This window comes from Mixophyes fleayi, chromosome 10, assembly GCF_038048845.1.
Source record: "Mixophyes fleayi isolate aMixFle1 chromosome 10, aMixFle1.hap1, whole genome shotgun sequence".
Lineage (NCBI taxonomy): Eukaryota > Metazoa > Chordata > Amphibia > Anura > Limnodynastidae > Mixophyes > Mixophyes fleayi.
The window spans coordinates 38448767-38466669 of NC_134411.1; the positions used below are offsets into that span (position 1 = coordinate 38448767).

Sequence of the window (17903 nt, forward strand, 5' to 3'; positions counted from 1 at the left end):
ATGAGAGAATAAATAGAATATACCAGAGACTATATAACATATAAAATACTATATAAAATTTATCAGAGAATACATATAATGTAAGAGAGACGATACACACACACACACACACACACACACACACACACACACACACACACACACACACACACATATATATATAATGTATCAAAGGCTCTGTTGGATGTGGAAGGCAAGAGAAAAAAACTGTATCAGAGACTCTATACAGAATTTATCAGCGAATGTAAAGAAAAATATTAGCTACAATGTATCAGGCACTATATACACAATGTATCAGACATTAGATACAATGTATAAGGCACTACATATGCAATGTGTCAGACACGTTACACACACACACACACACACACACACACACACACACACACACACACACACACACTGTATCATACATTAGATACAATGTATCAGACACTATATGCATAGCATATCACACAATAAATACAATGTATCAGGCACTATTTATACAATGCATCAGGTACTATATACACAAAGTATCACAGATTAGATACAATGTATCAGTGAGTGTATATAATGTATCACACACACACACACACACACACACAGACACATTCTCTCTATCTACACTGTTTCAGGCACTATAAACACAACATATCAGGTACTATAAACAATGTATCACAGACTAGATACACTATATAATGTAATCAGACACTAGGTACAATGTATCAGACATTAGATAAAATGTATCAGACATTAGATACAATGTCTCACAGATTACATACAATGTATCAGACATTAGATAAAATGTATCAGGCACCAGGGATAATGTATCGGACATTAGATACAATGTATCAGGCACTAGATATAATGTATCAGACATTAGATACAATGTATCAGACATTAGATAAAATGTGTCAGGCACTAGATATAAGGTATCGGACATTAGATACAATGTATCAGACATTAGATATACACATTACAGCCAATGTATCACAGATTATATACAATGTATCACATCTTAGATAGAATGTATCAGACATTAGATACAATGTATCATGCCCTATAGGTACCCTGCGACACAGATTATATACAAGGTATCAGACAATACATACAGTGTCTCACAGATTAGATACAATGTATCGCAGATTAGATACAATGTATCACACATTAGACCCAATGTACCGCAGATTAAATTCAATATATCATACATTAGATACAATAAATCACAGATTAGATACAATGTATCATACATTAGATACAATGGATCACAGATTAGCTACAATATATCATACATCGCATGCAATAAACCATAGATTAGATTCAATGTATCACGCATCAGATACAATGTATCACAGATAAGATACAATGTATCATACATTAGACACAATAAATCGCAGATTAGATACAATGTATCATACATTAGATACAATAAATCGCAGATTAGATACAATATATCATACATTAGATACAATAAATCACAGATTAGATGTAATGTATCATACATTAGATACAATGGATCACATATTATATACAATATATCATACATTATATACAATAAATCACAGATTAGATACAATGTATCATACATTAGCTACAATAAATCACATATTAGATACAATATATCATTCATTAGATACAATGGATCACAGATTAGATACAATATATCATACATTATATACAATAAATCACAGATTACATACAATGTATCATAGATTAGATTTAAAAATGGATCACAGATTAGATACAATATATCATACATTATATACAATAAATCACAGATTACAGTCAATGTAACATACAATACACACACACACACACACACATATATATATATATATATATATATATATATATATATATATATATATAAAAAAATACATTAGATACAATGTATCATGCACTATATGCACAATGGAACACTCTATATACAATGTATCACAGAATAGATACAAGGTATCATACATTAGATAACATGTATTATACATTAGATACAGTGTATCACAGAATAGACACATGTATCACACATTAGATACAATGTATCACGGAATAGATCCAAGGTATCATACAGTAGATAAAATGAATCACACATTATATACAATGTATCGCACATTAGATACAATGTATCAGAGTATTCTGCGCTGGAATGTGAGGAGAGAAGAGCAGGTTTTGTCTCGGGAAAAACTCCCGCCCCCTCCTGTCAGTGATTGGATAGAGCGCAGACAGGAGAGCCTGTGATTGGCTGTCCAGGCTGTCACATGGTGCCCGCTGTGCCCGGTCTCTCCCAGGGGCTGCTGCCCGCTCACTGCGATGAGAAGCGGCGGAGAGTCCGGTAACTTCTCCCCATACCTCCCCCGGGCACCGGCTGAACCGTGACACTGAGCCCCCCAATTCCCGGGGTCCCCCCGCCCCCGCTATATGGAGGGAGGTGAGGATGGTCTGTACCAGGAAAACCAAACCCTTCGTGTCCACCTGCGTGATCCTGAGTGGGATGAGTAACATCCTGTGCCTGCTGTACGTGGGCTGGGTCACCAACTACATGGCCGGGCTCTATGTGCGGGTGCAGGAGCCCCCCGACAGCAGGAAACTGGAGCAAGAGGACAAGGGGGACACCCTGAGGATTATAGAGCGGCTGGACCGGCTGGAGAGCGTCATCAACCAGCATATCCAAGGTAACCTGCCTGTGTATTACACCATGTGTACCTTATAGTACCAGTATATACAGGTAACCTGCCTGTGTATTACACCATGTGTACCTTAAAGTACCAGTATATACAGGTAACCTGCCTGTGTATTACACCATGTGTACCTTATAGTACCAGTATATACAGGTAACCTGCCTCTGTATTACACCATGTGTACCTTATAGTACCAGCGTACACAAGGTAACCTGCCTCTGTATTACACCATGTGTACCTTATAGCACCAGTATATACAGGTAACCTGCCTCTGTATTACACCATGTGTACCTTATAGTACCAGTATATACAGGTAACCTGCCTCTGTATTACACCATGTGTACCTTATAGTACCAGCGTACACAAGGTAACCTGCCTCTGTATTACACCATGTGTACCTTATAGTACCAGCATATACAAGGTAACCTGCCTCTGTATTACACTGTGGTCCTTATAGTACCAGCACATACAAGGTAACCTGCCTCTGTATTACACCATGTGTACCTTATAGTACCAGCATATGCAAGGTAACCTGCCTCTGTATTACACTGTGGTCTCTGTATTACACCATATGGACCTTATAGTACCAGCATATACAAGGTAACCTGCCTCTGTATTACACCATGTGTACCTTATAGTACCAGCATATCCAAGGTAATCTGCCTCTGTATTACACCATGTGTACCTTATAGTACCAGCATATGCAAGGTAACCTGCCTCTGTATTACACTGTGGTGTCTGTATTACACCATATTGACCTTATAGTACCAGTATATACAAGGTAACCTGCCTCTGTATTACACTGTGGTCTCTGTATTACACCATATGGACCTTATAGTACCAGCATATACAAGGTAACTTGCCTCTGTATTACACCATATGGACCTTATAGTACCAGTATATACAAGGTAACCTGCCTCTGTATTACACTTTGGTCCCTGTATTGCACCATGTGGACCTTATAGTACCAGCATATACAAGGTAACCTGCCTCTGTATTACACTGTGGTGTCTGTATTACACCATATAGACCTTATAGTACCAGCATATACAAGGTCACATACCTCTGTATTAAATCTACCTCTATATTATATGCTCTGTGTACAATGTAAACTATCTCTGTATTATGTCATGACCTGTTTGTTATATTACACTGTGAAATGTTCCAGGGCATGTTACCAACCAACATATACAGTTTATTTACCTCTGTATTACACCTACATCTTTATTACACTATGGCCTTTGTATTTGCCCTCTGTATTACACCATATATACCTTATGGTACCAGCTTGGACAAAGTATCCATCCTCTGTATTGCACCATGACCTGTGTATTTTATATCATACTGTTACCTGCTAATGTGTGTCATCTACCAGCCTATAAAATACTTTCCTCTGTATTACACCTACCTGTCTATATGACACTAGGACCTCTCAATTACACAATGACCAGAGCATTATACTGTATCGTATGCACCTTCTGCAAGGCATCTACAAAGTACTTTCCTCTGTATTACACCTTCGCCTGTGTATTATAATGTGTGTACACTTTCTGGGGAGTTTTACCAGCTAACAATGTATCTCTGTCATATACATAATATATATAATATCTTCTCAAGCTCCTGAACAGTGTCATTGTCTGCTTTATAGAAGCTGTAGTGTAACTGTCTACTAATGTATTCCATATGCATTGAATTAGATGGTAACTGTGTGTGATATTATATATGTTATAATATAGATTGTGTGTTATACATATACATTACCTGCTGTTGTATAAACTCAGCTGCTGCACCGGTCTAATCACTATTCCTCCAGGTACTACAGAGTGCAGACTCCGGGGTTACCTGTCCGTTAATACTCTGCTTCTACTTGAGTATTACACCCAAATATTAACCGTTTACCCAACACACCTTCATTAGTGTCCCAGACTAATGCTTTAGGTAATGTACTCATCAGGAAAGCACATTCCTGTGCCTTGTACATATCAGTGGGTAATGCATATATGTGTCTATGCTGCTACCTGTGTGTGTGTGTTGTGTGCCATTGACATACATACATGACATACACGTGTAGCACAGGCATGTTAGACCTCTACCAGTCTGTAATATCCACTGGTATCCAAGCTCCCCAGGGGGCTGTTCTCCTACTGCTTACCCAACAATTTCAATATAATTATCTCTCCTGCAGCATAAATCACAGAGATGATATATCATGTTTCTCTGTGTTTACCCGTGTAATAGATCACGTGGGACCCTCACCCAATTAATGTGCCTCCCTGTGTTCACTCATTTATTAAGCCTGTGTTTTTTCTAAAAATCAGGACCGTCCGTGTATACACACAGTGTTTGCAGTGCCCACATTAAACATTATATAATATAAATGACATTAAATCAAATTGGGATACAGGAGCGTGTCTGGTGTATGTATTTCAGCTGCTGTGCTGGTTTTCTCGGATACGAGAACAGGAGCTCTAGTGGTTAATGGATAATTCAATCCATGCACAAATGCCGTGCGATATTCCTACATATAATTCTGACTTGTTACTATGTATACACAACAGACCTCCTGTGTCTGGTTAAATAGTTTCCTGTATTGGACCCTGTGGCTGGATCACTTATAAATAACTTATTGTATATATTTGTTTATTTCAATTAGTGATGCAGTGCACCGATGTATATCACCATCATCATCTATTTATATAGCGACACTAATTCCGCAGCGCTGTACAGAGAACTCGCTCACATCAGTCCCTGCCCCATTGGAGCTTACAATCTAAATCCCCTAACATACACATACAGACCGAGAGAGACTAAGGGCAATTTAATAGCAGCCAATTAACCTACTAGTATGTTTTTGGCGTGTGGGAAGAACCCGGAGCACCCGGAGGAAACCCACGCAAACACGGGGAGAACATACAAACTCCTCACAGATAAGGCCATGGTCGGGAATCAAACTCTTAGCCCCAGTGCTGTGAGGCAGAAGTGCTAACCACTGAGCCACGGTGCTACCCACATATAATTGCAAATGTACTGATTTTGGTATTAGACATGTATTGATTTCTGATGCAGTAGGTATATGTTGGAGGAAATGTGTTTCTGGAAGAAAGGAAATTCCATGCTAGTTCGGCCTTTTCATTTGTGAGTGACTAAGACCTCTTTTAGCCTGAATGCACAGGAGGGGGTTGTTAGACTTTCATCCTGTGTTTTAGAGAGAGAAAAAACCTTACATCGAGTAATTTAGGAAATCACAGATCGATCTAAAAATTGTTAAGTTTAAATTGCATTTAAATCCAAGTTTAGAGAACATATTACATCCTGATGCTAATCATTGAATGTAATATCTCAGACTTTGTGGTGCTATGTAAGAAAGGTGGCAGGGTTACCCCCTGCCAACATGTGTGTCAGAAACAGTATATGAAGAGCCCTGTTTGACCATGTAATGTATTATACCATCTGTACTTCTGGATGATCACTAGTACCTCCAACTATTGTGTAATGCATTGTTGCCTACTTTGAGTTGGAGGCCTCCAGGAGATGCCGGATAGGGGGCGTGGTGGGAGGGCAGAAGGGGGCATGGCGGGAGGGCAGAAGGGGGCGGGATGTGGTCTAATGCGTCATTTTGGCCCCGCCCCTGCAATGATATCGTAAAAAATTTGTCACGGGGGTGTGCGTCCAAAATGACGCGATTAAGAGTGAATCATGTCATTTTGACCGCAGGATGCAGGAGACTTACCTGCTCTCCGGGGAGTCTGGAAAATCTACCTGGAATTCGGGGAGTATGGTTTAATGGTCCGTGTGAGGACCTCTTGAGCAAATAGACATCACTGTGTTAAGGTTCTGCCTGATGCCTCTTATTGCCTGCTATATCCTGTGACCAAGAGCTTACACTCTAATCTAACAGCCCCTCGCATCCACATTACCCCCGGAATGTGTTTTCAGGCAGAAGGATGAGACAATAATCACATTTAATCACAGTAATGCAGCCAGGAGTATTGAAGCTGGAATGGAACCTTTATAAAGTACAGCAGTTGCCGCATACGGCCGCTGGGTACTCTGCTGTTTACGGAGTCACCGAGTGTATATGGAGGAGAGCACATTGGTCAATAATGGTGATCATACCCGGCTTACCTTATATAGAGCAGATAATCCCAGATGACAGCTGGGTCGGTGACTTGCGGTATTTCCGGATAGCGAGTCTCTGGACACAGCTCCCTTCAGCTCACACTGTTCTGTAACCTTAACTCATATGGAAACCTGTTTTATCCGTGTGATCCAATATCCATCAATAATAGGTTTCCAAGTCTTGTGTTTTTGGAATCAGTCATCAATGATGCTCATAGGTTGTCTCTTTGTGTGACCGCTCCAGGGAATCTGTCAGTAACTTGAGCATATTATAATTATTTTGTTGGATAAAGTGTTTGTGTTTGGTGTTTATAATTGCTCCAAATTAAACAGCTACAGAGAGAGAGAGATAGAGAGATCGAGCACACTGCTGGTTATTGAAACGGATCATTAAAGTCCATTATCAGTGAGGCTGCATTATTCATCAGAGGAAAGGGGGTGTCTTGGATTCATCAGAGGGGGGGGGGGTGTCTTGGATTCATCAGAGAAAAGGGGGTGTCTTGGATTCATCAGAGGAAAGGGGGTGTCTTGGATTCATCAGAGGAAAGGGGGTGTCTTGGATTCATCAGAGGAAAGGGGGTGTCTTGGATTCATCAGAGGGGGGGGTGTGTCTTGGATTCATCAGAGGAAAGGGGGTGTCTTGGATTCATCAGAGGAAAGGGGGTGTCTTGGATTCATCAGAGGGGGGGGTCTTGGATTCATCAGAGGAAGGGGGGGGGGGGGGTCTTGGATTCATCAGAGGGGGGTGGGGGTGTCATACCATTTAACTGTATGTTAGGTGCAATTCCCAGTGTTTGATCTTGCTGAATAAAACAGAGTGTGTTGTGTTACCAGAGGGTGGCTGTATATATAAAATATTATGGCTTGTAAGGATCTTTCTGCAGAGACGCATGTTAATGGCGGTATACTGGAAGTGGGGGGTATACGGAAGTATATCATACCAACACTTCTACTGCTGTAATTATTCAATTCCATTTACTTACGTTCCCATTACATTTTCCATACGGCCACTTCTAAAATTTCTATTCTTCCACTGACTGTAACCATTAATCATGACCATACTTGCCGACTTTCCAACGTCGGCGCCCGTGAGCTGCGTGGGGGAGGTGGGCGTTTCGGAGGTGGGGCTATGCAGATCAGGCTTGAGAATCGCAGCTTTTTTTTTATCTAATTCTGCCCATTTCAGTAGGATGTGGGCAGATGCGGGAGGCTGCCATACTCTCCCGGGAGACCTACTCGGAATCCGGGAGTCTCCTGGACATTCTGGGAGAGTTGACAGTTATGGTCATGACACAATAGCACACTGATAGTAAATGATAACATTTTCAGCTGTCGGTAAGAAAAACAGAGGTCAGTAAAAATGAGTCCCCATACTGATACAACAAAATAATACACACAGAATTGTCGTGCCATGGATTCTAAGACTGTCGGGTTATAAACCCCTTAAGCTAGATACACACTACACAGTTTTCATCCAATAATCGGCTAAATCAGCCGACATACGACCGCTCGTTCAAAAGTCGGGTCAGTGTGTGCAGTGACACGATGGTCGAAAGTCTGCCCAAATGGACGATTGTCTCCTCATTTGGTTGGTCGTACCGTTTAATATTTCCCTTCCAATCTCGTTTCCGTTGTGTAGTGTGTATAAACTGCCGACCGATCCACAACAGTGAGTACGAAATTACAGTCATTGCTCACGATAACATGGCTGTAAAAAGCCGCTAAAGGGACGTCCGCTCTTCCCTTTATCGTCCTAAACAAGGCTCGTGTGTATGCAGTCCATGGACCGAGCGATCGGACCATCGATCGCATGTAAAATCGCTCAGGCATAAAAAGTTGGTTGAAATTTCTGTAGTGTGTACCCAGCTTTACAATCTGCTTTGGACAGATTTTGACTGAGCATAATAAATGGATGATGATGGAGGAGGATATATGATGATTGCTTGTTATAGGTCCCTGCACAGCATTGTGCTCATGTTAACCCAGTCCCATAATCTACGTCACTTTAAAAAGATGTCATGTGACCCAGGTGGGCAGGGCCTGTTTAGTGGTTACATATGGAAATCCCATGAAAAAAAAAAGAAGATATTCTCATTAGGTCATTAGGTCCAACTAGATCTGTGACTAGTTCAGGCACACATACCAGACCAAATTGTATAGATTTGTGTTTTCAGTGATTGTTTTCTCTTTTTGGCTGATTACCTACATCAGCCGATCAGATTGGTCATTCTGCCCTGTTTGACTTTTGATACTTCACAACAATCTTGTTCTCGACCACTTACAGACCTCCCAAACCACGCCCCTAAATGGAAAAGCCACACCCCTCAATAAGAGCCACATCCCTTTCAGTGGCCAGAAATTGAGAACATTGGTAGGTATGCACTGACTGTATGTTGCAATGTTAATAGACCACTATAGCCAATGAAATCTGCTTGTGTGTGCCCAGCCTTATACTGGCAGGGTGAGCCTGCGCCAGCCTCTCCTCTCCGGTCTCCTCTAACTGGGTCATTAAAATCCTGGGAAGATTAGTAAATACCTGAAGGATTTCTCACAGCCTAATGATATTTCCACAGCTGCCATTTACGGGGCTGAGCAGCGGACGAGTTTAAAATGATTTTTCTAGGATATTTGAAGCCGTGATATTTGCTTTTGGCTCAGAGTGAACGGTAATTATCTGCAGTGTTGTTACCACAGAAACGGACCCTTTCATGTTTGGGTTGTTCTGCGCTGACCTCATAACACCAGAATATTTTCAGCTGTCATGTGTATGGGTTTGCTAGAATGCATGCTAATTAATCTGCCCCCCCCCCCCCGAGGAATACATGGTACAGTTATGTTAGAAAGGGAGATGAACGATTTGGAGCGTTGACCGGTGCTGTTGATCTGGGTCTGGGGCATATGAGGTAGCTGTCTAGGACACTCTGATATCCTGAACGTCTGATTCTGGCTGCAGATTCAGATATTTAAGCACGGAAAAGGTAAAGACAGAGACTATAAGCTACATTGCATTGGTGCATTACCTGATGGGAGAATGCTGTGCGTCTGACATGTGGATCATATGTCATATAACCGCAGTTTAAATGCGCTGTAAGTATTTACCAATGCGTCCAGAACCCCCACTGAAATTAATGGGCTATTGAAGTGAATGTGAGAGACTCTGTACATTAAATAAATAAAATTGGTCAGTGCTCCCCTCCCCAAAAACACCCCCCCTCCCCCCCAAAGAAGAACACTCTACACTGAAAGTGCCATAGCTGTGTATTAAGGTAATGACAAATATCCTATACTATAATACTTTCCCCTATTCCATCATAATACAATTTAAATAAAATACACAATTGTTAAACATAAACGCCCCAAACATTCACCTATTAAGAGTTAAAATGATTATTCCTGTATTCCAAGACTGCATCCTCTTTGTAATAAATAAGAAATGTTCTTTATTTGAAATTCTTGGAACATAAAAGAACATAACGCAAGATACGAGCCGCTTCACTCGCGACCCTGCTGCCCTTAGCCACCCAGCCAATCACAAGTGGTGCCCACACTAACTGTGATGTGATTGGCTGGCGGTAAAGAAACTCCTGTTGATTTCTTTCTTTGTGTGCACATCAAATGTAGTGAATCTCTATAGATGTAAGGGGGGAGGGAGCAAATTAGCAAGGCTGGGGAGTTTTTTCATCTCAATGGCACATTCATTTCAATGGGGTTTCTACATGTAGTGCAGCAACTCCATTGAAATGAATGGACCATTTGAATGAATCATGAATGGGTCATTGGCATATGAAAAAATACAGCGCAATGCTGGTTAAATTGCTCAACCCAACCCCAAGTGGTTATGTACACAACTATATAAAATATTTTTTGCTGCCTATTGCATAAAATCTAAAAGCTGCTAAGACCTTCACAGCTCTCCCTGTATTCACGTTATACAGTCAGATATTCATATCAAACCTATACAGGTGTGTTTAATATTAATGGTTCATGTCTAGACACGGAACTGCGAAATCTCTCCAGGTAATATTTTCGTAGCTGGAGTGTTGCCATTCAGACTGTTTGGAGAATTTTGAGAGAGAGGGCAAAAAAACATATTTCTCTAGGGTTATATTCAGCATTTAATGAAAATGTAATTTCAGATGTCTGTGTTCCAGCTGTTTAGTATTTTATATTGCTAGATCTGTCTGCTTAACCCGGGCAAATAAAGGAAATACATGTCAGGAAATATTAAATTCTTGTTCTTCTTCTGTCGGGAGAGCTTCAAACTTTGCAAAAAAACAAACTAACAGGTGAGAACAAGAACCACCCTAGGATAAAAAATAAATAAAAATGTTGAGCTATTGTTTAAAAGAGTCACACCCGCCCCCCCAAATAATATTTGCGCCTTCTCCCTGGTGGGGAAGTCTAGCGGCAAGAGCTGCGCAAATTGCGTCATTTTGGCTCTTCCCATGGCAAAATGCTTTGATTGCATCATTGAACCCCCTCGTCCCGCTCGCTTCACTAGAAAGTGGGTGGTATTTTGTCATATGAGCAAATATATATATATATATATATATATATATATATATATATATATATATATATATATATATATATATATATATATATTTATTTATATTTCAGGACATAATCCCTTTCCCCATCTTTCCAATGATCTTTCATCCCAGAATGACCACTTTGTGGTGAAACTTTGCCCACTTTTATATAAGCTCCGTCCCAACTTCTGGATATCATCATCATTTATTTATATAGCGCCAACATATTATGTAGCGCTTTACAATTGGGGACAAACATAGTAAACTAATAAACAAACTGGGTAAAACAGACAAAGAGGTGAGAGGACCCTGCTCGCAAGCTTACAATCTATGGGACAACGGGAGTTTGACACATGAGGTTAAGTCTACATTTTGCATTTCGGTCCAGCCAGACTGCAAAGGTAAAAGTGACTCATAAGCTAAATGATCCTGTCACACAACAATGTTGGTCATGGGGTAGTTGTCTTGTGTGAAATTGTGTAACGGGTGGTGATAGGGTAAGGTTAAGAGGGTGGTTGAGGAATATTATAAGCTTGTCTGAAGAGGTGGGTTTTCAGAGAACGCTTGATAGCTTGTAGACCAGAGGAGAGTCTTATTGTGCGAGGGAGAGAATTCCATAGAGTGGGTGCAGCCCAGAAAAAGTCCTGTAATCGGGAATGGGAGAATGTAATGAGTGTGGATGAGAGATGTAGATCTTGTGTAGAACGGAGTTGCCGAGTTGGGAGATATTTTGAGACAAGAGAGGAGATGTATGTCGGTGCAGCTTTGTTGATGTCCTTGTAGGTTTGTAAAAGTATTTTATATTGGACTCGGTAGAAAACAGGCAGCCAGTGTAGAGACTGACAGAGTGATTCAACAGAGGAACAATGATTTGCAAGGAAAATCAGTCTTGCAGAATAGATTGTAGGGGTTTAAGTCTGTTTTGGGAAAGACCAGTAAGGTACAGTTGTGAGGTATACAGACAATTACAGGGAAGCGGCAAGAATTTACGATTCTAGGGACCGCTATGGGTGTCGCCCTAAGACACTCAAACATGCAGTATGTGACTGAGACATTTTTGGGCTGAGAATCTGTTCATTGAGGTCATTGTGAGCACGGATGAGCCAAGAGGAACTTTATATAAAGAGACAGTTATGTCCCGAACGTGACCGTCTCTCTGTCTCCATTTTCAGCCAATGTTGAATACAGATAGGACCGTTTATGAAATGAAAACGATGCCAAGGTTTTTTAATAGATCGCCTTAATAGCCTCCTGAAATAATTAGTTTAGGAGCAATCCTCAGGGTTGGATTTCAAATTGCAGATTTTTATATATCTATCTGCCGGTGCCCAAAGCAGGAGATGTGTGCGTTGGTCCGTTCAGACGCTCTACAGATTGCATGGGCCCCTGGAGTGTGGCTGTAGAGAAGTGATCTGCCCCCCTCATCGTCTTCATCTTGCCGGGTCTATTCATAGCCAAAATCGAGGACTTGTTTTCATGCTCTTTGACTTTACAGCTGTGTCCATCCCAGACGCGGCTCTCAGTAGTGCTTTGGCAGCATGCTGTGACCATTAGGAATATCTGCCCCTCTGCTCAGATGACGGATGGAAATCGGAAGTGTTAACATCACTCTTTTGAGCCCCTGTAAGCTCAGCAGGACCAGTTTGATGATCTCTCTGCTGTACTGTGTGTGTCCTTTTAGACCCATGGCTCTCCAGCTGTCAAGGAGCTATGCCTGGCAGGGCATGATGGAACTTGTAGTTCCACAACAACTGACGAGCCACAGGTTGTCTCTACCTCCTATCGACCATCTCCACATTGCTTCGCAAGTACGCAGCAGCTCGGCCAAATGACATAACCCCCCCCCTAAAATTCTCTGGTGGTTTGAATTGGACACGTGTGAGTCTACTTATAACAATTGAATTCTGCAGAGTTTTCTTAACTGTAAACCTGCAATTAAATAGTCAATATTCTTAAATGAGATTTTCTCCATAGACGCGCTACATAAATCGTGAGCAGTGAATTAGCCGCCGGTCCTCTGGAACAAGACATGGAGCCAGTAGGGAAACAGGGGTAGGAAGCTTTCAAATATTTTCACATTCTTTTGAAGCTTTAAACTGTCCCACAGGTCCTGACATGCTCGGAAACTGAAGAGGAAACTTAGCAAGGTCTCAATATGACATTGGAGCTTTGCTTTAACTATTCTGCTCTCACTGCTCTATGCTGTGACCCCCTAAATGTCAAGATTGACAGGACAAACGGCGCGTATGTTAGAAATGACAGGGGCGTGTCATCGCAAGGCTCCTTACGACCTGATGTATTGGACGGATGTTTGACAGTAGATGTAGGAATTAAATGCACAAAAGTTTGTCATGTTTGAGGGATTACTGGCTGCAATCATTGGAACCCCCCCCCAAATATTTTTGGATACTGGATACATTGTTTATAACCTTACTCAGAACACCATTCCGAAATTGCTTTCTGTATGGTGCCATGTTAGCAGCTGTTTATGATTAAATGGACTTTATTTTATCTCCTTTGTTTGATTACACTTTTATGGCAAAAAAAGAAAATCGGAGAATCATCATCGCCATTTATTTATATAGCGCCACTGATTCCGCAGCTGTACAGAGAACTCGCTCACATCAGTCCCTGCCCCATTGGAGCTTTCAGTCTAAATTCCCTAACACACACACACACACACAGACAACAGAGAGAGAGACTAGGGTCAATTTTGATAGCAGCCAACTAACCGACCAGTATGTTTTTGGAGTGTGGGAGGAAACCAGAGCACCCGGAGGAAACCCATGCAAACACGGCGGAGAACATACAAACTCCTCACAGATAAGGCCATGGTCGGAAATTGAACTCGTGACCCCATTGCTGTGAGGCAGAAGTGCTAACCACTGAGCCACTGTGCTGGTATTATCCATTATCTTTGTTGTCTTTGAGAGACATGGGTCAGTAAAAACTGAGATGATAGAATTAATGTAAAGTTGCCCGCAGATTGGAAGATGCGATTGGCTAGTTTGGTTATTTTTAGCCAAATTGACTCGGTATTCTGTGGATAATGTCATTCCGTAGGATATATGAAAAAAAAGCTCCATCATCGGTGTTGTTGAAATGCCCATGTCTATTTCATCCTTGTTTTCACCCATAGAGATCAACAATCTTTATGTGATTTCCTATCTCCCCATTAAGCTGTCAAAAAATAGAACAGAGGAGAAGTTAAGAAATTAATTAATTCCCGTTTTCAAGGTCCAAAGATAATTCTTTGTGTTCTTTTTTTTGTGGTTTATCTGTCAATGCGTTCTATTTCTTAAACATATATAAAGAAAAAAATAAATAAATGTGTTTGTTACTGTATCTAATTACTGCATCCAAATAATTGCTGATGTTGTTGTTTTGTAGCTTTTTTTTTTTATCCTGTAAGATTCCAAAGATCGCCAGGGAGTTGCTTTGTTCTTTTAAAAATAGTCACAAACTTCTCTTTCTATTTCTAGATCACTGACCGTTTTATTTTAAGGTCTTTCTCGGTTTTACAATGTACTTTATTTTTATCTGTAGCTGTAATAGAAATTTAAATTCTGAAGAAATAAAAAAAAAAAGTGAAACAATTGAATCATTTAAAACGATACTGAAATGGGCAATTACTAGTTTTGCCAACAAAACGATATTTATTTAGAAGGCGTAGAGAAGAATCGGCTTTGGCAATTAAGACCAAATAGATGCAAAACAAAACCCATCTCTTCGTACCCCTCGGTGGTGTCGCCATCTGAAGACGGTCATTAAAGATATTGTAACTGTCCTCTGATTACGGTGCAGTTCTTGTAGCGTAATAACTTTTTGAATAATGTATGTTCCTGCGGTGGAATTGCTTTTATGTTTCCAAGCAAATACAGCTCAGTAAATTACATACTATTGTTAGAAGAAACGTGTCTCAGAATTAAAATACACTAAATTGTGCAAATTGATTCTGTATTTTCACAATTGATCTGCCTCCATTGTAACACAATCACATTCCAGTCACTTACTAAATGTATCTATATATTAATATAAATCATACTTGCCAACTCTTGGCATTAGCTTTTCGGGAGGTCCGAGGGGCAGGTGGGGGCGGGGCTTGGAGAATTGCGTCACTAAGCCCCACCCCCTCATTTTACTTATGGAGCTGCCGGGATCTGGGAAGTTGTCCTGCTCTCCCTGGAGTCTGGGAGGACTCCCAGCAATTCGGCAGTCTCCCGGACATTCCGAGAAAGTAGGCAACTATGATATAAATATGACACAAGTGCCAGGTAAGTGGCAAATGGCACGTATTTCTGTTTTATATGATTAAAACCCCAGGGAAATTGCTGGTGGCTTCAGCTGTGGGAAACGCTGGTAACGGTCCTTGGGGTATAAATGGAGAGAGAAGGGGCCAATTCGGGTTTACCAACCAGCTAGTAAGTTTCTGGTAATCGGGAGTTGCATCTGCAAGGTGCTGATAAAAAGTTGTCAGGTAGTTTTCTCTTAGACCTGGGGAGGAGGTTGGTTGTCTCCTGAGAAACACTGCAAACGGTGACCAGTAAGTCCTGTGATTTGTATGTGTGTGGGACACAAGGTCCTTCGCAGGAGAGAGGGTGTTCCTGTGTGTGAAGTTAGAATCAGGACAGGCTAGGACTTTTGTTTCTGTTTATTTTTTATGCCTGGTGAATAAATCTATCTGAGGCTACTTAAGCCAAAACACTGGACTGGTGTGATTTATCTGGCTGAAGTGTGAGAAGTGCATCCGTCTAACTCCAAGAGACTGCACCGTAACCCGATTTTATGACCATATACACAGTAGGGGGAATGTCATACTGTCACTTCTACTACTAAATTCATTGTAACATTATCACATTCCAGTCTCTTACATTCCCATTACAGTTTTCATACTGACACTTCTAAATTTGCACTATAGATAAGAGAGAGAGAGGGTGAAGGAAGTCTACCCCATATCGACAGCCACGCAGGAAACTTCGGAAGTCCTCCAGAGTTGTTAATGATTCCTGGACACTTGAAATATGAGCGAGAGGCTGAAATTAATCCAATAAAGTGAAATGGTTTACATAACACCCTCAGACCAGTGCTAGGGGTAAATGTATCAAGCTGAAAGTTTCTGGCTGGTTTAAAAGTGGAGATGTTGCCTATAGCAACCAATCGGATTCTAGTTATCATCTGTTTAGTGTATTCTACAAAATGACAGCTAGAATCTGATTGGTTGCTATAGGCAACATCTCCATTTTTCAAACCCGCCGGAAACTCTCAGCTTGATACATTTACCCCCTGGTGTTTATAATGGATTAATTTATTATATTTATTTTCTTTTACATCATCTTTACTGTTCTTTTCAGATCACACACTGAATTTCATCAGGAATAATTTGGTATCTTACAATATGGACCTGTTGTCGCTGCTATGTGGATTGTGTTTTCGCTACATACACACCTGGTCATTATAACATAGAACTCCCTGTACTTCACCACCCAACAAATTGCGTGTTGTGCACGCTGGTGCGTAATAAGTCACATCCAAGAAAGATGTTCTTGCTTTTGAGAATCCGCGGTACTCCATAAAAGCCATTTTTCTTGCTCATTAAGGGCCATTAATCTATAGTACTTATTTTACCTTTCTACGCCATTTATTGTCACTGTGATGTACGAGCGATGGTTCACGTTTTGACGTCTGCAAAACACAGTCTGATTAATGCAGGAATACTTGTAATGTCAGTGAGTGGCTGCTCTTATTTCCAGCAAGTAAATGCATATTTATTGGGCAGTAATTTCTCATTCCGCACAGAGGGCTTTCAGTTATAAGAATGTGTTTTTCTGGGTATGTCAGCAACTTGCTTATTGCTCAATATAGACCTGCTCATTTTATACGTTTACTGCACAATGCGGGTGGCAGCGGTGTGACTTTATTGCCAACGATGTAAATATGAATAATCTCTCAATTGGTGGTTTGATGAATGTTGTTGTGTTGTTAAGATTGCTAGATAAAAGCACATTAGTAAGCATTGCTACCTTGCAGCGCTGGTGTAATGGGTTCGATCTGTGTACAGTTTGTATGTTTTCCCCATGTTTGCGTGGCTTACCCCTGGGTGGTCTTGGTTCCTCCCACACTCCAAAAACATTTCTGATGAAATCAACCCTAGTCTGTGTGTTAAGGAATATCATCATCATCATCTATTTATATAGCGCCACTAATTCCGCAGGGCTGTACAGAGAACTCACTCACATCCGCCCCTGCCCCATTGGGCTTACAATCTAAATCCCGTAACATACACACACACAGACCGAGAGAAACTAAGGTCAATTTATTAGCAGCCTATTAACCTACTAGTATGTATTTGGAGTGTGGGAGGAAACCGGAGCACCCGGAGTAAACCCACGCAAACACGGGGAGAACATATAAACTCCACACAGATAAGGCCATGGTCGGGAATCGAACTTATGACCCCAGTGCTGTGAGCCAGAAATGTTAACCACTGAGTCACTGTGCTGTCCACAATATAGATTGTAAGCTCCACTATTGTTGTGCAATATAAATAATAGATTAAGAAATAATAATAATCTGGATGGTGGGTTCTCGTGGTATG

At 40.9% G+C, this 17903-nt stretch overlaps 1 protein-coding gene across 1 annotated transcript in view; it reads left to right on the forward strand.

Moving 5' to 3' along the window:
- Positions 1–2248: 2248 nt before the first annotated feature.
- GALNT18 (polypeptide N-acetylgalactosaminyltransferase 18) overlaps positions 2249–17903 on the forward strand; it is a 226063-nt gene continuing 210408 nt past the window's right edge. Inside the window, exon 1 of the mRNA XM_075188471.1 lies at positions 2249–2651. Within this exon, the coding sequence (XP_075044572.1) occupies positions 2414–2651 (238 nt within the window). The 5' untranslated portion in view covers positions 2249–2413. The remainder of the gene's footprint in view (positions 2652–17903) is intronic.